General features: G+C 47.0%; 1 protein-coding gene across 1 annotated transcript in view; it reads right to left on the minus strand.

Moving 5' to 3' along the window:
* adgrv1 (adhesion G protein-coupled receptor V1) overlaps positions 1–19,119 on the minus strand; it is a gene marked incomplete at both ends in the record, with an annotated part of 385,866 nt that overhangs the window by 201,613 nt on the left and 165,134 nt on the right. The window contains 9 exons of the mRNA XM_080738840.1: positions 189–667; positions 3,362–3,503; positions 4,877–5,048; positions 10,203–10,346; positions 12,035–12,323; positions 12,892–13,112; positions 13,812–13,961; positions 15,084–15,326; positions 18,339–18,558. Of these exons, the coding sequence (XP_080594966.1) occupies positions 189–667; positions 3,362–3,503; positions 4,877–5,048; positions 10,203–10,346; positions 12,035–12,323; positions 12,892–13,112; positions 13,812–13,961; positions 15,084–15,326; positions 18,339–18,558 (2,060 nt within the window). The remainder of the gene's footprint in view (positions 1–188; positions 668–3,361; positions 3,504–4,876; positions 5,049–10,202; positions 10,347–12,034; positions 12,324–12,891; positions 13,113–13,811; positions 13,962–15,083; positions 15,327–18,338; positions 18,559–19,119) is intronic.

Genomic DNA, 19,119 nt, shown 5'->3' on the forward strand with positions numbered 1-19,119 from the left:
AAAATAAATAAAACTAACACTTAAACTAAGCATTGTCACAAAAACAAAAACAAATCAAAACTAGCAAACACGCTCTAAAAACTAATTACCGGTAACTAACTAATGTCCCTAATTATAACTAACTGAATTAGAAAAAAGTCTAAACTAACTAAAACTAACTATAATGAAAAACCCAAAACTCTTCTAACCTTGCTCTGGACCGCCTGTTGTTCCCTCTGGGCCGGCGGTCGGGCCGACGGTCACGCTCTGGCCGCCGTCGCTAGCCTGGACGGTGACCGTGGCGACGCGGTGCTCGGGGTGGAGGCGAGGATAGGCGTCGTCGCCGGCCAGCGGCGCGGCGAGGTCGTAGACGTCCGTCAGGTTGACGTAGAAGTGCTCGTCGGACTCGGGCAGCGCGTCGTCCAGGACGGACAGGCGGAGCGCCGCGGCCGTCTGCAGCGGCGAGTCGAAGACCAGCCGGTCTCGTGCGCCCACGAAGTCCTCCCCCGCCACGGCGCTGCCCGCCAGTGTCTCGTACCACAGCGTGGTGGCGTTGCTGCGGGCGCCGTAGAGACGCTGCACGTACAGCGTGATGGTCCCGATGTCCTCCTCCACCACCAGGTGGCGAGTGTCGGACGAGAACTGGTACACTCCCAGAGGCTCCACCTCCGTCACCGTGAAACCTCGCCTACAGACAAGAGATGGGGACATAGGGGACCGGGTCATTTTTGGGGGTAATTTTTTCCCCAGATATATGGAGGAACTGAGCGCAATGGTGTGCCCTCTGGTCGTTTGGGACACAACCTCCTAACTCCACACTTTCTGCCAAACCAGCTAACTCCACCCGATTGGCCCTCTTTATTTTTCATAAATATGTGCTATTGAACACCCTTTAATTTCTTAGTGAATACATTTTCTCTGTTGACTTGAATGGGAAAATGCAAAAACTCCCATATGGGCATATCAGTATGCCTATATTTGGGCATATAACGATGACATCAGGGATCTCCACATACCTGTATATGGGCAAAGATGGACAAGGACTGACAGATATAGAGATATCCATATATGGGCATGAAAGGGACAAATGGTAAGACAGCATTCATCCATCCATCCATCCATCCATCCATCCATCCATCCATCCATCTTCAACCGCTTATCCGGAATCGGGTCGCGGGGGTAACAGTTTCAACTGAGACCTCCAGATTTCCTTATCCTGAGCAACTTCCTCCACTCCCTCAGGGAGCATACCGAGGCGTTCCCAAGCCAGTTTGGAGATATAATCCCTCCATCTGGTCTTTGGTCTGCCACGGGGTCTCCTCCCAGTGGGACGCGCATCGAGGACCTTCCTAGGAAGGCACTCGGGGGGCATCCGTACTAGATTCCCCAACCACCTAAGCTGACTCCTTTCCAAGTCAATTCCCAGCGTATTCCTTGTAACCACACTTGTAATTTCCCAGAGCTTCATCTTTCTAGTTGTTCATGTGCAATTAAAGAAAAGAAGGAACACCTGCACAAATCAGTGTTGTCCCACATGGATGACATCACTTTGTGTTCTGAGTGACATCAGACCAGAGCCTGGTCAGCCTACAGTATATAAAGATGCTGCAAACGTCTAGAGAGACGACGAGAGGAATATTTATGAGAGATTATTGTATTAAGGCAGCGCAGCGACACTGATACAGAGAAGTGGACAGAGAGACACAGAGAGACACAAAGGGACAGTTTGAGATACAAAGGAAGACCAAGAGAGCTACAGGGACACGGAGAAATAGAGATGCTGTGCTGGTCGCTGCCTCTGAAGAGAGGACCACAGACACACGGCTTCTTTGGTTGTGCTGCTGGACCAGTGGAGGACAAGGTGTATTCATTTGGAGGGTTCTTCTGTAACAAGAAGACCTACAACAACAAGGATCAGATTGATGTTCCCGTCTTCAACACAGTGACTTTGTGCTGGATGACGTTGCCTCCAGTGACCAGTGGAAGAGGAGAATGTTCCCTTGAGGTTCCCTCCATGCACTACAGACACACAGCTGTACTGATAGAAGATATCATCTACATCTGGGGAGGGCTGGTGAATTGTAAGACTAAAGTTGATGACAACAACTGTTTTTTCATCACTGGGGACTTGGACAACGTTCTTTATGCATTTGATGTGGACACCCACAGATGGTTCAAGCCCAAGGTTTCTGGAACTGTTCCAGAGGCGAGGTACGGCCACTCAGCCTGTGTTCTAGGGAAGGTCATTTTTATCCAAGGAGGATGGAACCAGCTGACTGGATCCACTAATGACATCTACAAGTTGGACACCAGCACAATGGTCTGGTCTTTACTTAACACCAGAGGCACTCCACCACCTGTTTCAACACGTCACTCTGCCACCATCATCGGGACAAAGATGTTTGTATTTGGGGGCTTTGGGCACCAGGACAACAACATCAGAGTGTTTGACACAGAGACCAACTGTTGGCTGATCACACCTTCTGCACAGATTCTTCCAGAACAACGTCACGGTCATGCAGCCTTTGTCTACAATGGAGAGCTGTACATATTTGGTGGAGGCCACATTGATCTGAAACAGCGCTTCAATGATCTGTGGAAATTAAATCCCAAGACCTTCTCCTGGAAGAAGGTTGAGCCGAAGGGGAAAGGCCCGGGTTGGTTGGGTACAATCTGCTGTTGCATTGTGGGAGATCGTGTCATCCTCTTTGGAACAGACCTCATCTTACACATCTTACACTTCAGTCCTAGTCTGAAGACGTTATGCAAGCTAGCAGTTCTTCAGTTTGGTCTGCAGCAGTCTGGACTCCCACACAACGTCAGGTGGGAACTGACAGCCATGACAACAGAAAGAAACAAACAAAAACTAGTCAAAATGTTCCAGTGGACTTTAAACATCTTGAAGTAGAAGAAGGCCTCTGACCAAAAAACGAAAGCTCTGTCGCCCCAGGTACGTTTATTGGTGGTGGGGACAACAAGGAGGTGTGCGTCAGCAGACCTGAGGGAGCGGGATGGGGTGTAGGGTTCCAGGAGATCACGGAGGTATGGAGGAGCGAGGTGGTTTAGTGCTTTATAGGTGTTTAGGAGTACTTTGAAGTGGATTCTGTGTTTGACTGGGAGCCAGTGAAGGTCACAGAGGACAGGTGTAATATGGACTCTTGAGCGGGTACTGGTGAGCAGGCGGGCAGCAGAGTTCTGGACATATTGTAGTTTATTGAGGACATTGGAGGCGGTGCCGTGGAGGATACTGTTGCAATAGTCGAGGCGGGATGCGATGAAGGCATGGATGAGTGTTTCAGCTGCAGAGAGTGACAGAGAGGGGCGGAGACGGAAACAAAGTGGCGGGTTTAAATAGGTCTATTGGCCATGTTGAAAGCCTTACCGGAGTCTGACGGAGCCTGCGGCAGCAGCAGTGGAGTTGGCAGCAGTCAGATGGATGGCGAAGGCGTACATCTGAGACCCGTCGGGCACGGCTGTGAGAGGCACCACTTTACTCCTCTCCCCGTGGGCCAGGGTCACCGTGCCTGAGCAGAGACAACACAGAGCAAGAAAGGAAGCATTATCGTTGCTGTCGGGAAGAAACCTTGTATCTCTAAGTTTCAAATGTGTAAGTTTTTTCGTAAAGCAAAGCCCTGCTTCATCGTACAAGACAGTCGCACAAAACTAGTGAAAACAGCCGATCTACAAGCACACAACGCCTCGCGACGCAAGGCGTTGTGTGCTTGTAGTTCGGCTATTTTCACTCGTTTAAATCATTTTTAAAATCATAAATATAAAACAAACGGTTTTGGACATAAAAGGTTTCCGTCCGACAACAACGATATCGTTGCTGTCGGGCATCACACAAAAGCACCAAAAGTAGCAGATCTACAAGCTCGAACTCGATCTGCTACTTTTGCTGTTTCTGAATTTGAAAAGTGATAGTTTTGGACATATGAGGTTTCTACCCGACAGAGACGACATCATCTCAGTTGGAACTGACGTCTTTCTGGTCCATCACAGCTTGAGGCTTCTGTGGACTAAGAAGTCCACAGACGGACGTTTCACTTTTTCTTTTCTTTTTCCTTTTTCGTTCAACTATATCAGGGGTTTTCAAAGTGGGTGACGGTGCACCCTGGGGTGACGGTGCACCCTGGGGTGCCGTGAAGGCAGTCCAGGGGTGCCGCGAGATCATTTGATAATATTTGGAATTTATGTGTACACTTGGAAAAATATATAGTATCATTTTAAACTTGAAGTACAAAGTTATTTTCAGTCAGTTCTAACCAAAATGGCTGTTATCTCAACATTTTCCTCGCAACATAATCACTAAAATATCGTCACTGTCGGGCAGAAACCTCGTATCTCCAAGTTTCAAAGCCCTGCTTCATCATACAAGACTGTCGCACAAAACTAGTGAAAACAGCCGATTTACAAGCCGGTCTAGAAGCACGTTGTAGATCGGCTGTTTTCACTAGTTTAGTACATTTTATAGATGATAAATACAAAACGAACGGTTTTGGACATACAAGGTTTCCACCCGACAACGACGAACGATATGCCATAAATATAAGGTGCTGGGAGTGAAAATTATAATGTAGGGGTGCCTCGGATAAAAAAAATATTCATGGGGTGCCCTGAGACAAAAAGGTTTGGGAATCCCTGATCTATATGTCTGGATCAGTGGTTCTCAAAGTGGGGTACGGGGAACCCCAATAGCAGATATACGAGCTTGTACATCTGCTATTTTCTGAAAGTGAAAATCTCTTTTCTGGGGATCCCTGGCAGCAACAAAAACAAACTATTCAGATGGGGGTCCCCATCCAAATAGATATACATTTGGGGGTCCTTGGAACAAGTTAGTTTGAGAACCACAGGTCTAGATTTCTATATCCTTGTATCAAACTAGACGTCTTACCTGAGCTGGGGGTGACGACCCCAGGACCGACTCCTAGAGGGGCGTGTCCCGGTGGGTACCCTGCCCTCCACTCCACGCTGACCCCCCCGAACAGCCCTGTTCGCCTCACCTCCGCCTGGCACCGCCCCGTCTCCACGTTGAACACCCGCAGAGCCAGGGAGGCAAAGCCAACCTGGAGACACACACACACACATAATGTAGAGCAGGGGTCTTCAACAGGGGGTCCGGGACCCCTAGGGTTAGGGTTGAACACCCGCAGAGCCAGGGAGGCAAAGCCAACCTGGAGACACACAGCCATACATAGACCTTCACTGATCCAGAGAGAAACTCAGTTGTCAGAGCAGCACTGCTGTAGTGATGACAATATAATATTTAGGCATTTAGCAGACTTAATCCATATAGAGTGACTTAAAGTATCCAAGGTAAACACAAGGTAATACTTCAAATGCATAGAGATAGTCATCAATAAAATAAATAAATTATAGTATCCCATGGTCAACAAATGAAACTTGCATAGTCTAAATAACATTCTAAATTGTATGTGTTATCTAATGACATGTTTAACCTTTGCATAAGACTGCCTCATCGTCAAGGCTATGGCAAGTGCTACAGGCTCCATGGAACAAAGATACTGTAAGTAAGGGTGGAGAATGAGTACAGAATAAGTAGTGGGGTAAAACGCTACCACTTAAACCCTATACTGGGTTGCCCGAGTCACCCAAGCTCCATACTAGTGACTTTGTTTTCACACTATATTGAACATGTGCGCTAAAAATAGCCCGCCAACAAGCGCAGCTATTTTCTGCAAACGTTTTTGCAGTCCCGTTGTATCATGTGCATTAGAGAGGACTATTATAGCCTATATAAAGACTATAGTTTATATAAAGACTATAGTTTATATAAAGACAGGCTGAGAATTGGTGAAGGCGTCCAGGAGAGAGACAGGCAGGAAGGTGAGATGATGACAGGTTCATTAAAGGGCCATTTAACCTCTGGGACAACCAGATCTTATTTTATTGTTGTTTGGGACAGGATCAACACAATCCTGAGTTATTTTTTGTGTTCAAAGCATCATATGATGCTTTGTAGCATGCTGAAATACTAAAATATCTAAAAACACAGATTGAACACAAAATATAACTCAGGATTGTGTTGATCATGTCCCAAACAACAATAAAATAAGATCTGGTTGTCCCAGAGGTGAAATGGCCCTTTAAGTCTGCATGTGTACCAGAGGTCCATCACCCCGTTTATAGCCTGATGTGTCTGTGTTTATATCCTTCTGATGTCATGGATACCACAGTGCATACAAGCTGAGGTGCATACCAGGTCAATGTGGTTAAATAGTATCATGTTTTGTTTCTGTGATTTAGTTATTATAGCTCTGTTTTGTTACAGAAGCCCTGCCATAAAACCAGTTCCATGTTCCCTTGGAATGAAGCACTAACTCGGTTACTTAGATAGATGGCTGAATGTACGCTTAACATGCTATGCTATGGTAACCAACTGCAGAGAAGTTGGTCAAAGTCTGCCCTCTGGTGGCCAACAAGAGTTCAGCAAGCATGCAATGTGGATATTATTCTTTCTGTGGTAAAGTGTGGTTTGGTTTCTTTTAATACGTCAATGAAATGTGGGCCAGTCGGTAGAACAGAGTAATGTTACTGGCTGTATGTCTAGCAAGAAGAAAGACAAGTGACACTGATTGCAAGCAGCATGAGTCACAAACCAACTGTTGTCAAAAAAGTGCTGTTTTAGCAGAGCTGAAGTAGTTTTATTGTTGTTTGACTACAATGATATTAATCATTTTTATTTACCTTGTTGTGTTGAACAGCTCAGGTGAAAACCTCTCACTATAACGTGTGTTCCAGATGGAGTCCAGACACAGAGGAGTGTTTCAATGACATAATTCATAATTCAAGACAAAAAGTTTCTGACCGAAGAAAACTTCTGAAGTTGTTAAAAAAACAAGCAAAAGGTAAAACCAGCACGGAGGAATTGATGATGAGTCACGTGCTACGCGCAATGCATTGTGGTAGTTGTAGTATTAATGTTAAGGCTGCTTGCTGCACAGTTCATGCATAACTCGCTAAAATGATCTAAAGGTTATTTTGTACTTTAATAATGCTTTTATGAATACAGTAGGTAGGATTTATCAGCATTAATGATAATGAATTGATTTTCCAAACAAGGTTACAAAGTGCTTTACAGAACAAGGTAAAAGAGGAGCATGATAACCATAAGAATAATAAAAAGTTTATCATGACTGAGATATTCGTTCATATTAAACTAACCTCAATGGCAATTATATTTTGAATCGTTGATATCGCTGGTTGAAGGTGTTTTATTTATTTATTGATATTGTTATTTTATTTGTATTATTATTATTATTATTATCATTATTTGTTGGGGCCTTAGAGCAATGGGCCTGTGAGTGAGCATCACCTCAGAACTAGCAGCCTCCTCTGGTACGGTGACCACAGAGTGAGACTCACCTCAGAACTAGCAGCCTCCTCTGGTACGGTGACCACAGAGTGAGACTCACCTCAGAACTAGCAGCCTCCTCTGGTACGGTGACCACAGAGTGAGACTCACCTCAGAACTAGCAGCCTCCTCTGGTACGGTGACCACAGAGTGAGACTCACCTCAGAACTAGCAGCCTCCTCTGGTACGGTGACCACAGAGTGAGACTCACCTCAGAACTAGCAGCCTCCTCTGGTACGGTGACCACAGAGTGAGACTCACCTCAGAACTAGCAGCCTCCTCTGGTACGGTGACCACAGAGTGAGACTCACCTCAGAACTAGCAGCCTCCTCTGGTACGGTGACCACAGAGTGAGACTCACCTCAGAACTAGCAGCCTCCTCTGGTACGGTGACCACAGAGTGAGACTCACCTCAGAACTAGCAGCCTCCTCTGGTACGGTGACCACAGAGTGAGACTCACCTCAGAACTAGCAGCCTCCTCTGGTACGGTGACCACAGAGTGAGACACACCTCAGAACTAGCAGCCTCCTCTGGTACGGTGACCACAGAGTGAGACTCACCTCAGAACTAGCAGCCTCCTCTGGTACGGTGACCACAGAGTGAGACTCACCTCAGAACTAGCAGCCTCCTCTGGTACGGTGACCACAGAGTGAGACTCACCTCAGAACTAGCAGCCTCCTCTGGTACGGTGACCACAGAGTGAGACTCACCTCAGAACTAGCAGCCTCCTCTGGTACGGTGACCACAGCAGACTCACCTCAGAACTAGCAGCCTCCTCTGGTACGGTGACCACAGCAGACTCACCTCAGAACTAGCAGCCTCCTCTGGGACGGTGACCACAGCAGACTCACCTCAGAACTAGCAGCCTCCTCTGGTACGGTGACCACAGCAGACTCACCTCAGAACTAGCAGCCTCCTCTGGGACGGTGACCACAGCAGACTCACCTCAGAACTAGCAGCCTCCTCTGGGACGGTGACCACAGCAGACTCACCTCAGAACTAGCAGCCTCCTCTGGTACGGTGACCACAGCAGACTCACCTCAGAACTAGCAGCCTCCTCTGGTACGGTGACCACAGAGTGAGACTCACCTCAGAACTAGCAGCCTCCTCTGGTACGGTGACCACAGAGTGAGACTCACCTCAGAACTAGCAGCCTCCTCTGGTACGGTGACCACAGAGTGAGACACACCTCAGAACTAGCAGCCTCCTCTGGTACGGTGACCACAGAGTGAGACTCACCTCAGAACTAGCAGCCTCCTCTGGTACGGTGACCACAGAGTGAGACTCACCTCAGAACTAGCAGCCTCCTCTGGTACGGTGACCACAGAGTGAGACTCACCTCAGAACTAGCAGCCTCCTCTGGTACGGTGACCACAGAGTGAGACTCACCTCAGAACTAGCAGCCTCCTCTGGTACGGTGACCACAGCAGACTCACCTCAGAACTAGCAGCCTCCTCTGGTACGGTGACCACAGCAGACTCACCTCAGAACTAGCAGCCTCCTCTGGGACGGTGACCACAGCAGACTCACCTCAGAACTAGCAGCCTCCTCTGGTACGGTGACCACAGCAGACTCACCTCAGAACTAGCAGCCTCCTCTGGGACGGTGACCACAGCAGACTCACCTCAGAACTAGCAGCCTCCTCTGGGACGGTGACCACAGCAGACTCACCTCAGAACTAGCAGCCTCCTCTGGTACGGTGACCACAGCAGACTCACCTCAGAACTAGCAGCCTCCTCTGGTACGGTGACCACAGAGTGAGACTCACCTCAGAACTAGCAGCCTCCTCTGGTACGGTGACCACAGAGTGAGACTCACCTCAGAACTAGCAGCCTCCTCTGGTACGGTGACCACAGAGTGAGACTCACCTCAGAACTAGCAGCCTCCTCTGGGACGGTGACCACAGCAGACTCACCTCAGAACTAGCAGCCTCCTCTGGTACGGTGACCACAGAGTGAGACTCACCTCAGAACTAGCAGCCTCCTCTGGTACGGTGACCACAGAGTGAGACTCACCTCAGAACTAGCAGCCTCCTCTGGTACGGTGACCACAGAGTGAGACTCACCTCAGAACTAGCAGCCTCCTCTGGTACGGTGACCACAGAGTGAGACTCACCTCAGAACTAGCAGCCTCCTCTGGTACGGTGACCACAGCAGACTCACCTCAGAACTAGCAGCCTCCTCTGGTACGGTGACCACAGCAGACTCACCTCAGAACTAGCAGCCTCCTCTGGGACGGTGACCACAGAGTGAGACTCACCTCAGAACTAGCAGCCTCCTCTGGTACGGTGACCACAGCAGACTCACCTCAGAACTAGCAGCCTCCTCTGGTACGGTGACCACAGAGTGAGACTCACCTCAGAACTAGCAGCCTCCTCTGGTACGGTGACCACAGAGTGAGACTCACCTCAGAACTAGCAGCCTCCTCTGGTACGGTGACCACAGCAGACTCACCTCAGAACTAGCAGCCTCCTCTGGTACGGTGACCACAGCAGACTCACCTCAGAACTAGCAGCCTCCTCTGGGACGGTGACCACAGAGTGAGACTCACCTCAGAACTAGCAGCCTCCTCTGGTACGGTGACCACAGCAGACTCACCTCAGAACTAGCAGCCTCCTCTGGGACGGTGACCACAGAGTGAGACTCACCTCAGAACTAGCAGCCTCCTCTGGGACGGTGACCACAGAGTGAGACTCACCTCAGAACTAGCAGCCTCCTCTGGGACGGTGACCACAGCAGACTCACCTCAGAACTAGCAGCCTCCTCTGGGACGGTGACCACAGAGTGAGACTCACCTCAGAACTAGCAGCCTCCTCTGGGACGGTGACCACAGAGTGAGACTCACCTCAGAACTAGCAGCCTCCTCTGGTACGGTGACCACAGCAGCACTGGAGTCCTCCTGGAGACGGGGTGGGGGGCCGAGGAGAGGACCCACCAGGGTGACGTCTGTCAGCTCCACGGAGAAGTTCTCCCCCACCGAGAGGAACACCTAGAGACACACAGCAAGGGGCGCTGTAACTAACAAAATAACTAAAACCAATAGAAATTGGCAAAACATTTGAGTTAGCTGAGAGATGAAAATGAAAACAAGAAAACGTTAACTGAAACTGCATTGTGTGTTAAGAAAACCAACTAAAATCACAGTGAAAATGTCCTTAGTTCTAGTCTTGGTCAACATGTCTTACATAACGTTGCTGTCTGGCAGAAACCTCTTATTCTAACTTTTTGTGTTATCTTCATAAATTAAATTAATGCCCCACTTGATCACACTACTGCAGCACACAAAAGCATCAAAAGTAGCAGATCCACAAGCTCGAAACACAGCACAAAGCGACACGTTTTGAGCTTGTAGATCTGCCGCTTTCGATATTTTTGAATTTCAATCCTGAAGCGTAACCGTTTTGGGCATAAGGCGGTTTCCACCCGACAGCAACAATAAGCAGAATACTTTCAAACATTTTCACGAATCTTTAAAAAAATGCAACAACCAAATTTCTTAGCGATTATTCTATCAAATTGCTTTCCTGGCAAATCAAGAATTGTTAAGATTAAAAAGGCCTCAAGCTGGGGTCTTCAACAGGGGGTCCGGGACCCCTAGTGGGTCCTCATAGTTACTACAGGGGGTCCTCCAAATCTTTGAGTGATAGAACGTTTGTTTCCTCCTTTTTATATTATATAATATATCCATATCCATATACCGGTATACATATTCCGTTAACTTTAGCCAGAAATAGCAGATAGCTCACAACGCCTCGCGCTGCGAGGCATTGTGAGCTTGTAGATCGGCTATTTTCGGCAAAGAGCTTTGGTGTAGTGGGGAAAAAGAGCAGACTAAGTACAGTGTGAAACATCAAGTTTATTAAGTATTGACGGTTCAAGTGGTTAAAGGATTACTTCACCACTTTTCAACATATCTTCATATAATAGGTCCTCACAAATGTTCATAATAAAATTGCAAAAATAAACGACTCGGTCCAAGCCTCTTAGGAGAGCTGTGGGAAGTTCAGAAATCCATAGTCTTGTGACATCATCGATGGGGAATCCAAGCCAATAGAAAATGCAGGCTTTCTATTCCTGAAAAGTTGCAATGTTAAAGTGGAAGCTGTTGTTCTCGCAATAATAAAAATCTAAAATATGTTTTCAAAAATATTGTTTAAAAAAAAGAATCTGTCAAACGATGATGTCACAAGACTGGATTTCTGAACTTCCCACAGCTCTCTAAGAGACTTGGACTGAGTAAACATTTCTTTTGCAATTTTATTATGAACAGTTTGCCCTATAAAGGCAGAGTGCAGTAACTACGTTCCTGAATTTCACCAAAAAATGGGTTTAAAAGTGTTACAGCTTATCAGCCAAATGAGATAAAGGCATTTAAGTGATATTACACTGATTGTATATCTGTTCTTGAGCTAATTGTTCATCCCCCAATATCATGAAGGCTAATTTGACCTTTGGGTGACACAAATAAGTCGGTGTGTCCGAAAACGTAGTTACTGCACTCTGCCTTTGTAGGGCAGCCGGACCTATTATATGAAGATAGGTTGAAAAGTGGCAAAGTCTCCTTTAAATATCTGAAAGCACAAATTGGGGTCCTTGGCCTGAAAATGTTGGAAGACCCCTGACTAAAAGCTATTATGGTGTTGAAACCACTGTGACCCTCATCCTCATCAGTCTAACCTGGCTGCTGATGGACAGGGTGACGGAGGCGGACGTCTCTCCGTCTCTGACCAGCAGCCGTCCTTCAGCCTGGTCCCCCAGAGGACCCCCGTCCCCCAGAGGACCCCCGTCCTCCTCCCCTCCCCCGCTGATCCTGTAGCCCACGCTGGCGCTGCCGAACGGCCCGGCCAGCCGCGACACGGTGAGCACTAGGACCCTGCTGACGTTGGGCCCTGAGCCCAGCACCTCCACGCCCTGCAGGGCGGGGTCCAGGAGGAACACGCCGTGGGGCTCGTCGTTGGCGCCCACCCTGGGGGGGGGGGAGGGGGAGGAAGCAACCGTACAATTATTACATAATCGTCTAATCGCAATTATTTGAGGTAATCGCAATTATTTTTGCATAATCGTCATAATCGTTTCTATGTTGAGAAATGTTCATATGGTTTCAAAAACTTCAAAAAGTAGTGGAAATAGCAGATCTACAACGCATCACGATGCGACGCGTTGTGGCCAAATACCCGGTACATATAATTTTGGGGGTCCTTCACATGAAAAAGAACCACTGAGATAGTCTCTCCAGAACAGACTGAGCTCCAGTTAATAAGTGACTCACTTTTCTTTGACGATGGCTGGCCAGATTGCTGACATACAGTAGAAACATAGATTTTTCAAAAGACACTTATAGAATCAGGTCAAAATTGGGTCAAAATTCAAATGTTCACTATTTTTCAAAAATAGCAGATCTACAAGCTCACAGTGCGGCACTCGGTGCCGCGCTGTGAGCTTGTATATCTGCTATTTTTTTAATAGTTAAAGCATAAAATAATAATACACAATATAGTGTACCCGTTCTGAATGGGTTAAATAACACAGTGAACCTGATGCGGGTGGCGGTGCGGTTGGGGTTGGCTTCCAGGGTGGCACCACCCTCCACGGAGGTGAGCAGGACGGTGTAGATCTCCTCCAGCTCGGGCAGGGTGTCGGGCATCAGGATGAGGACCACCTCCACCTCCCTCTGGCCCTCCAGGATCACAGCAGAGCCCGACAGGAACAAGAAGTCCCCTGAGACCTCTGACTCACTCTGAACCTGCCAATGGACCTGATGGGGGAGAGAGAGAGAGAGCGAGAGAGAGAGAGAGAGAGAGAGAGAGAGAGAGAGAGAGAGAGATTAATTCACTATTCAAATAAACAATTTTCCCCTACAGTTACGAAATAGCCGTTGTAAGGACCCTAACGGGTTTCATGGACCTTAACCAAATCACGTTAAGGTTCCATTTGTATACTAGTTACAATTAGCCAGTAGCTATGCCCCTCCCAAAAAGCTTTTGGTCAATGCTAGCTTAGAATAACTTCCTGCTTGCCAAGGTTTGCCTTGGCAATAGCCTTGGCTAGCATTGGATAAAAGCTTTTAGGGGAGGGGCATAGCTACTGGCTAATTCACAATGCAGGCACAATGTAGGCACTTAGATCAGCCAACACAGGGATGCTGACTGAACCCTCGCTAAAAACCCCAGGACAAAAATCCACTCGTCCTAGACAATTTGCCCTCCTGGCCCCCAGACTGTGGAATAAACTCCCTGTCGCACTTAGAACTACAGACTCACTCCCTAGCTTCCATTAGAACTACAGACTCACTCCCTAGCTTCTGCCGTGGACTGAAGACTCACCTCTTCAGACTCCACCTAAACCCATAGCACTACTGTAACACTCCCCCTTCCCTCAATGACCACTTGCTGTTCACATGTCTGACTAATAAATCAATCAATCAAACAGTCAATCAATGTTTTGCTGATCTTACGGTGATGTTCCCCATGACCCCCTCCCTGCGTGTGATGACCAGGGTGACGTTGCGAGGCCCCTCCTCCTCTGTGGGTTCGCTGTAGACGCGCTCTGGCAGCGACGCCGCCGAGAACTGGACGATACCGTTAGGATCACCGAACTTCTCAATCTGGGGACGAGAGACAGAGAGACAGAGAGAGAGAGAGAGAGAGAGAGAGAGAGAGAGAGAGAGAGAGAGAGAGAGAGAGAGAGAGAGACAGAGCACCATGAAGGAGTGAATTTTCTGATTTAAAGCGGTATTTGTTTCTTTAATGAAAACAATTTCATTTTGTCCATTTTCTATAGTAGAGTGTTCTTATACAATCGGGGTGGTTGTATTTGGTCTCCGTCTTATTCTACTGAGACATTAGGCGCCATGGGAACCAAAGGGTCAGTAAAAGGGGTGGGACCCCGTCGCCGGTGTTTGCTTAACGATTTGGTCCGCAACGGCGATTGCGTCATAGCAGCCGTAGTCCCGCCTCACGTCACGGTTGTAGTCCTTAAATTCCCTAATTTACTGTAGATCGCAGGTTAGACACAACCTTTGACACGATCCTGGAACTAAATCATCATCATTTATTTTTGTGTGTTAATTGATCAGGAATCAGAGCTAGTGTCGGGGGGCTCCAGTGTTGATTTCGTCGACTAAAACTATGACGAAAAATGTTATCAACTGCGTTTCTTTCACTGACGAAAACTAAGCTGTGATGACTAAAACTAAGACTAAATCTATTGACAATTTCATCAACAAAATAAAAACTAGACTAAAACGTTAGGGAGGGACTAGTGGAGAAGAGAGTAATTTTATGTTTGGTTGCTCTCAGGTGTTGCGTGCTGAAAATAGCAGATCTACAAGCTCACAACGCGTCGCAGCGCGACGCGTTGTAGACGCGTTGTAGATCTACTATTTTCAGCACACAACCAAGTGTAAAATCAGTCATTACGATGCAATCAAGGCCTGCCAAAATACATTTTAACTGTAGATTTAGTCGCCTAAAATTGTATGTATTTAGTCGACTAAAATTAGACTAAAACTAAAACTTTTCAAGTGACTAAATTATGACTAAAACTAAATTACATTTTATTCAAAAGACTATGACTAAAACTAAATCAAAATTTGCTGTCAAAAACAACACTGGGGCGGCTCCTTTCACACCGTTTAACAAATCACACATCAGGACTGGAAGTGGATCCTACAAACGTTTCAGTTTCAGAGGTTTAGTTTAGCTTTGCTCCATCATCATCCCAGTACCTTGATGGTGACGGAGGCTGCGCTGGAGTCCAGGTCCAGGTCCCCCTCCAGGACGCTGAGCTCCACCCTGAACTCCTCCTCCACCTCCACCTCGCCGTGGGGGAGGAGCTTCAGCGTGATGGAGCGGGTGGTGCCCTCCTCGCCGTCCAAGAAGTAGAAGGAGCCGTTGACGGGCGCCTTGATGTCCGTGTTGAGCGGCGGCAGGACCTCCCTGCTGTTGGGGCCAAAGATCATCCAAGCAACCTGTTGAATAGAAACAAGCACCGGACTGGATCAGAGACTGGATCAGAGACTGGTCGTTTGAAAGGGCAATTCACCATATTCCTGGCCCCGCCCCCGGCTTCCTGTTCATATCCTGAAAGAGGCTGAAAAAGCTGGCCTGAAAAACATCATTTGGTTTCCTGTTGTCCTTGCATTAAAGTGTCAGTAGATGGCGCTCTGGGCTCTGAATGTACCTGGGTTGCCATGTCTGCTTATAATAAGCAATTTGTGTCTTTAAAAAAAATAGTGTAGTTGCTTATTGGGCTGCCTTACTTTCTAATATTATTTAAAGCAGTGGTTCCCAAATCCTTTCATATCAAGGACCCCAGATTAACATATATGTCCAAAGTCGCAGACCCCCATCTGAAAATATGTGGTGCCAGGGACCTCCACACAGATTTATGTTGTTAAAATGTTTCAAAAATATTCAATATTTTTTAAATAGCAAATATACAAGCTCACAATGTGTTGCAATGTGACAAATCGTGAGCTTGCTGATCTGCTATTAATGTAAATGTAAATGTAAAGTAGTATAACTGAGGCTAGTTGCTTTCTGTTGGGCTTATTTCTTTGGCAAAATCAGGCAAACAGGCAATTCCGTGTCACTTCCTTACTTGGGAGGAAGTGAAAAGATGTTTTTGAAGCAGCACACAGAGAAAAACTCTCTAGCGCCCCCTGTAAAAGGCAATGGCTGCCTCCATAGAGAGGGCCGGGAATAAGGTGAATAGACCAGCGGTTCTCAAATGTTTTCATGTCAAGGATATTTTATGTTTTCATACTACAGCGTCAAAAGTAGCAGACCCGCAGGCTCGAAACGTGAAAGTGTGGAGTTTAGAGCTTGTGGATCTGCTACCAAGTTCACATGAAGGAAAAAAAAACAGAGAACCAGTGGCATAGAGCAAGGGTCTTAAACAAGGGGTCCTCAGAGTTACTACAGGGGGTCCTTCAAATCTTATGTGATTTTTCTCCTTTTTTATATCAACCACTTGAACCCTAGCGTCCATATTCAGAGAACTTTAGCCAAAAATTGCAGATCTACAAGCTCACAACGCCTTGTGCTGGGGGGCGTTGTGAGCTTGTAGATCGGCTATTTTCAGAGCAGACAATTTCATTTTTTAAAAAGAAAACAATGATTCTCTACGACCTCATGCACACCGGATCCGAATTAGTGGCTGCGGCCGTGCGTTTTTTTCTCGATCGAACCCAGTTCGATTCGTGCGTCTCGCATGCGGTAAAAAACTCATCACTCCTTTTATTTATTTATTTATTTTTTAAATTTTTATCCCACAATTTTGTAACCCATTTTTTCACCCAGTGCTAATAGACCGTTTGTCAGCCTTCTGATTGGTCCCTGAGACTCCCTGACTGGCCAACCAGAAAAAAACATTCACTTTTTGCTATCGGGGGTGGAGTTTGTGCAGTGGAGAATGTTGCTTCAGCCTTTCAAAAACTGTCCGCAGTGCGCGACACGGAGATCGGCCGGTACGGTGATAGCGACGGCAAGCGTCAAGCGATCTCGCTCATCATAACGAATAAGCTTCAACAAACTAGTTCACATGTACCTTATCAATGGTCTAAGAGTCACGATTGGGTACATATAATTTAAATGGGCAGAATTACGAAAAGCCAGCCTATTATGTGAGGAGAAACATTCTCTCTGTCCTCTTCCTAGTACCCAAGATGCAATGCGCTTCTCTTTCTATCTCTTATCCAGAGGATTAAACTAATTAAAACATTTATTTTTCGGGGGAAAACTACTGTTTTGCTATGTAATTACTGTACCTTTTTCTTCCCTTTTTATTAATATCACGTAGATGTGTTTTTTGTGGTACTTTATATAGCTGTAATGAGGCTATGAAGGGAAAAAAAATCGCATCCACTACCACTATAAAAGAATCTGCAAAGAGGATTCTGTCCCACTGGGATTAAACAAATTAAAACATATATTTTCGGGTAAATCCCCTGTTTTGCAATGTAACTACTGTACCTTTGTCTTCCCTTTTTATTAATATCACCTAGGTGTTTTTCCTTTGGTACTTTATATAGCTGTTATGAGGCTATGAAGGGAAAAAAGAATCCCATCCACTTCCACTATAAAAACAATCTGCCCAGGGTTAATGTCCCATCATAGTAACAGGGCAGAATGGGGCGGGATTTGCAAAAGGGTTTATTGCCTATGTAATCCTGGGCTCTGCTCTCCCTCTGCCGCGCCAAGGGAGACAACGGACTGACCTCATGCTTCCTTCTATGCATGAGGAGTCCAAGTTGCTTCTTTTCACCTGACAGTGGAGATTTCCCTGGTTTGGACGTAGCGCGTGGAAGGAACACGTTATTCCAACCAGTTCCTTTCCCCTCCATCAGGCGCCCCGGCTGGCCAGGGGGAGGCATTATTGAGACCAGGATTACGTGCATGTTTTTGTGAGGGTATCAACCCTAGGAGACACGGGGAGAACATGCAAACTCCACACAGAAAGGCCCTATCGCCAACCCCACCTAGGGTGTGGGCGCTGATGACGTGGAGGAGGAACACGCTGCCAGCGCCCACAGCGTCCCCCGGCGGGAATCGAACCCAGGACCTTCTAGCTGTGAGGCGAAGCGCTAACCACTGCGCCACCGTGCCTCCTCACTCCTTTTATGACTCCTTTTGGGATCCGCAGCGCCGATTCCGCACAGCATTGCACACCAAATCCAATGCGTTTAATTCATACAGCAAACGGAAAAACGCAACTGTCCTGTGTGCAAAGGGCTTAAGTACAGAGTGAAAGGTCAAGATTATTAAGTATTGACGGTTCAAGTGGTTATATATCTGGAAACACAAATTGACATGAATCCAAAAAACACTGATGATTGTGCTGTCAAACAATGAAACTATATGGAATCTATGACAAGGTTGTGGGGGTCCCTGCTTCATCTGTCTCTCAGCTAAGGGGTCCTTGGGCTGAACACGTTGAAGACCCCTGGCATAGAGTCAGAGGGGGAGGGTGTGTCTCTCACCGTGGCGTTGCCCACGGCCCCTGCCACCCTCTCCAGCATCAGGGTGAGGGTCAGGGTGTTGTTGGGGTTCCTCAGGGTGATCAGGGTGTCGTTGACGAAGCGCACGCGTCCGCTCAGCGAGTCGCTCTTGGCGATGGTCACCGTGGCGACGGCGGCGCCGCCCAGGACGGCCCCGCCCGTGGGCCCCGACAACTGCACCTGGAACACCTCCGCTGGCTCACTGGATGGAGAGCAGACAGAACACACACCACAGTTCATAATCATAACTTGGATTAAGGAAACTAGTTTTTATATATATGTATACACATTTTCTAGCAGTCATTTCCCTTTATCAGTCACTATATTATTGTGCTGGGGTGTTTCTTTGCAGAAAGACATCCCCTGGTTCTGTTCCAGTGTTTATGTTTACATTCATCCCTTGGAGGGACGTTTTTGTCTTTGAGGGGAGCTCAGCCAGAGCTCTTAATTGCTCCCTTTGAACTTCAAAGGGGTTGTGCACTGATGTCATTGATTAGGCCATAAAAGTGTCAAGTCATCGTTAGTGATTTCTCTAATCAATGAAAGCATCAAAGACAACTACCTGTTTGATGCCTGTCATAGAGGGGAGGGGGAAATGTGTTGACACTTGCCTAGTTCCCCTTTAAGTGTTTTTAACGGTTAACTTTGATTGAAAACTCCATCATTTGCCCTGTATATTATGAGGTTTTTATTGTTGATTGAATGCACACAATCCTCCTCTATTTCCATCTACTGGTGGTCTAAAAAAAACATTAGTAGAAGA

The sequence above is a fragment of the Nannobrachium achirus genome, assembly GCF_963921795.1.
Source record: "Nannobrachium achirus genome assembly, chromosome: 12".
Taxonomy (NCBI): domain Eukaryota; kingdom Metazoa; phylum Chordata; class Actinopteri; order Myctophiformes; family Myctophidae; genus Nannobrachium; species Nannobrachium achirus.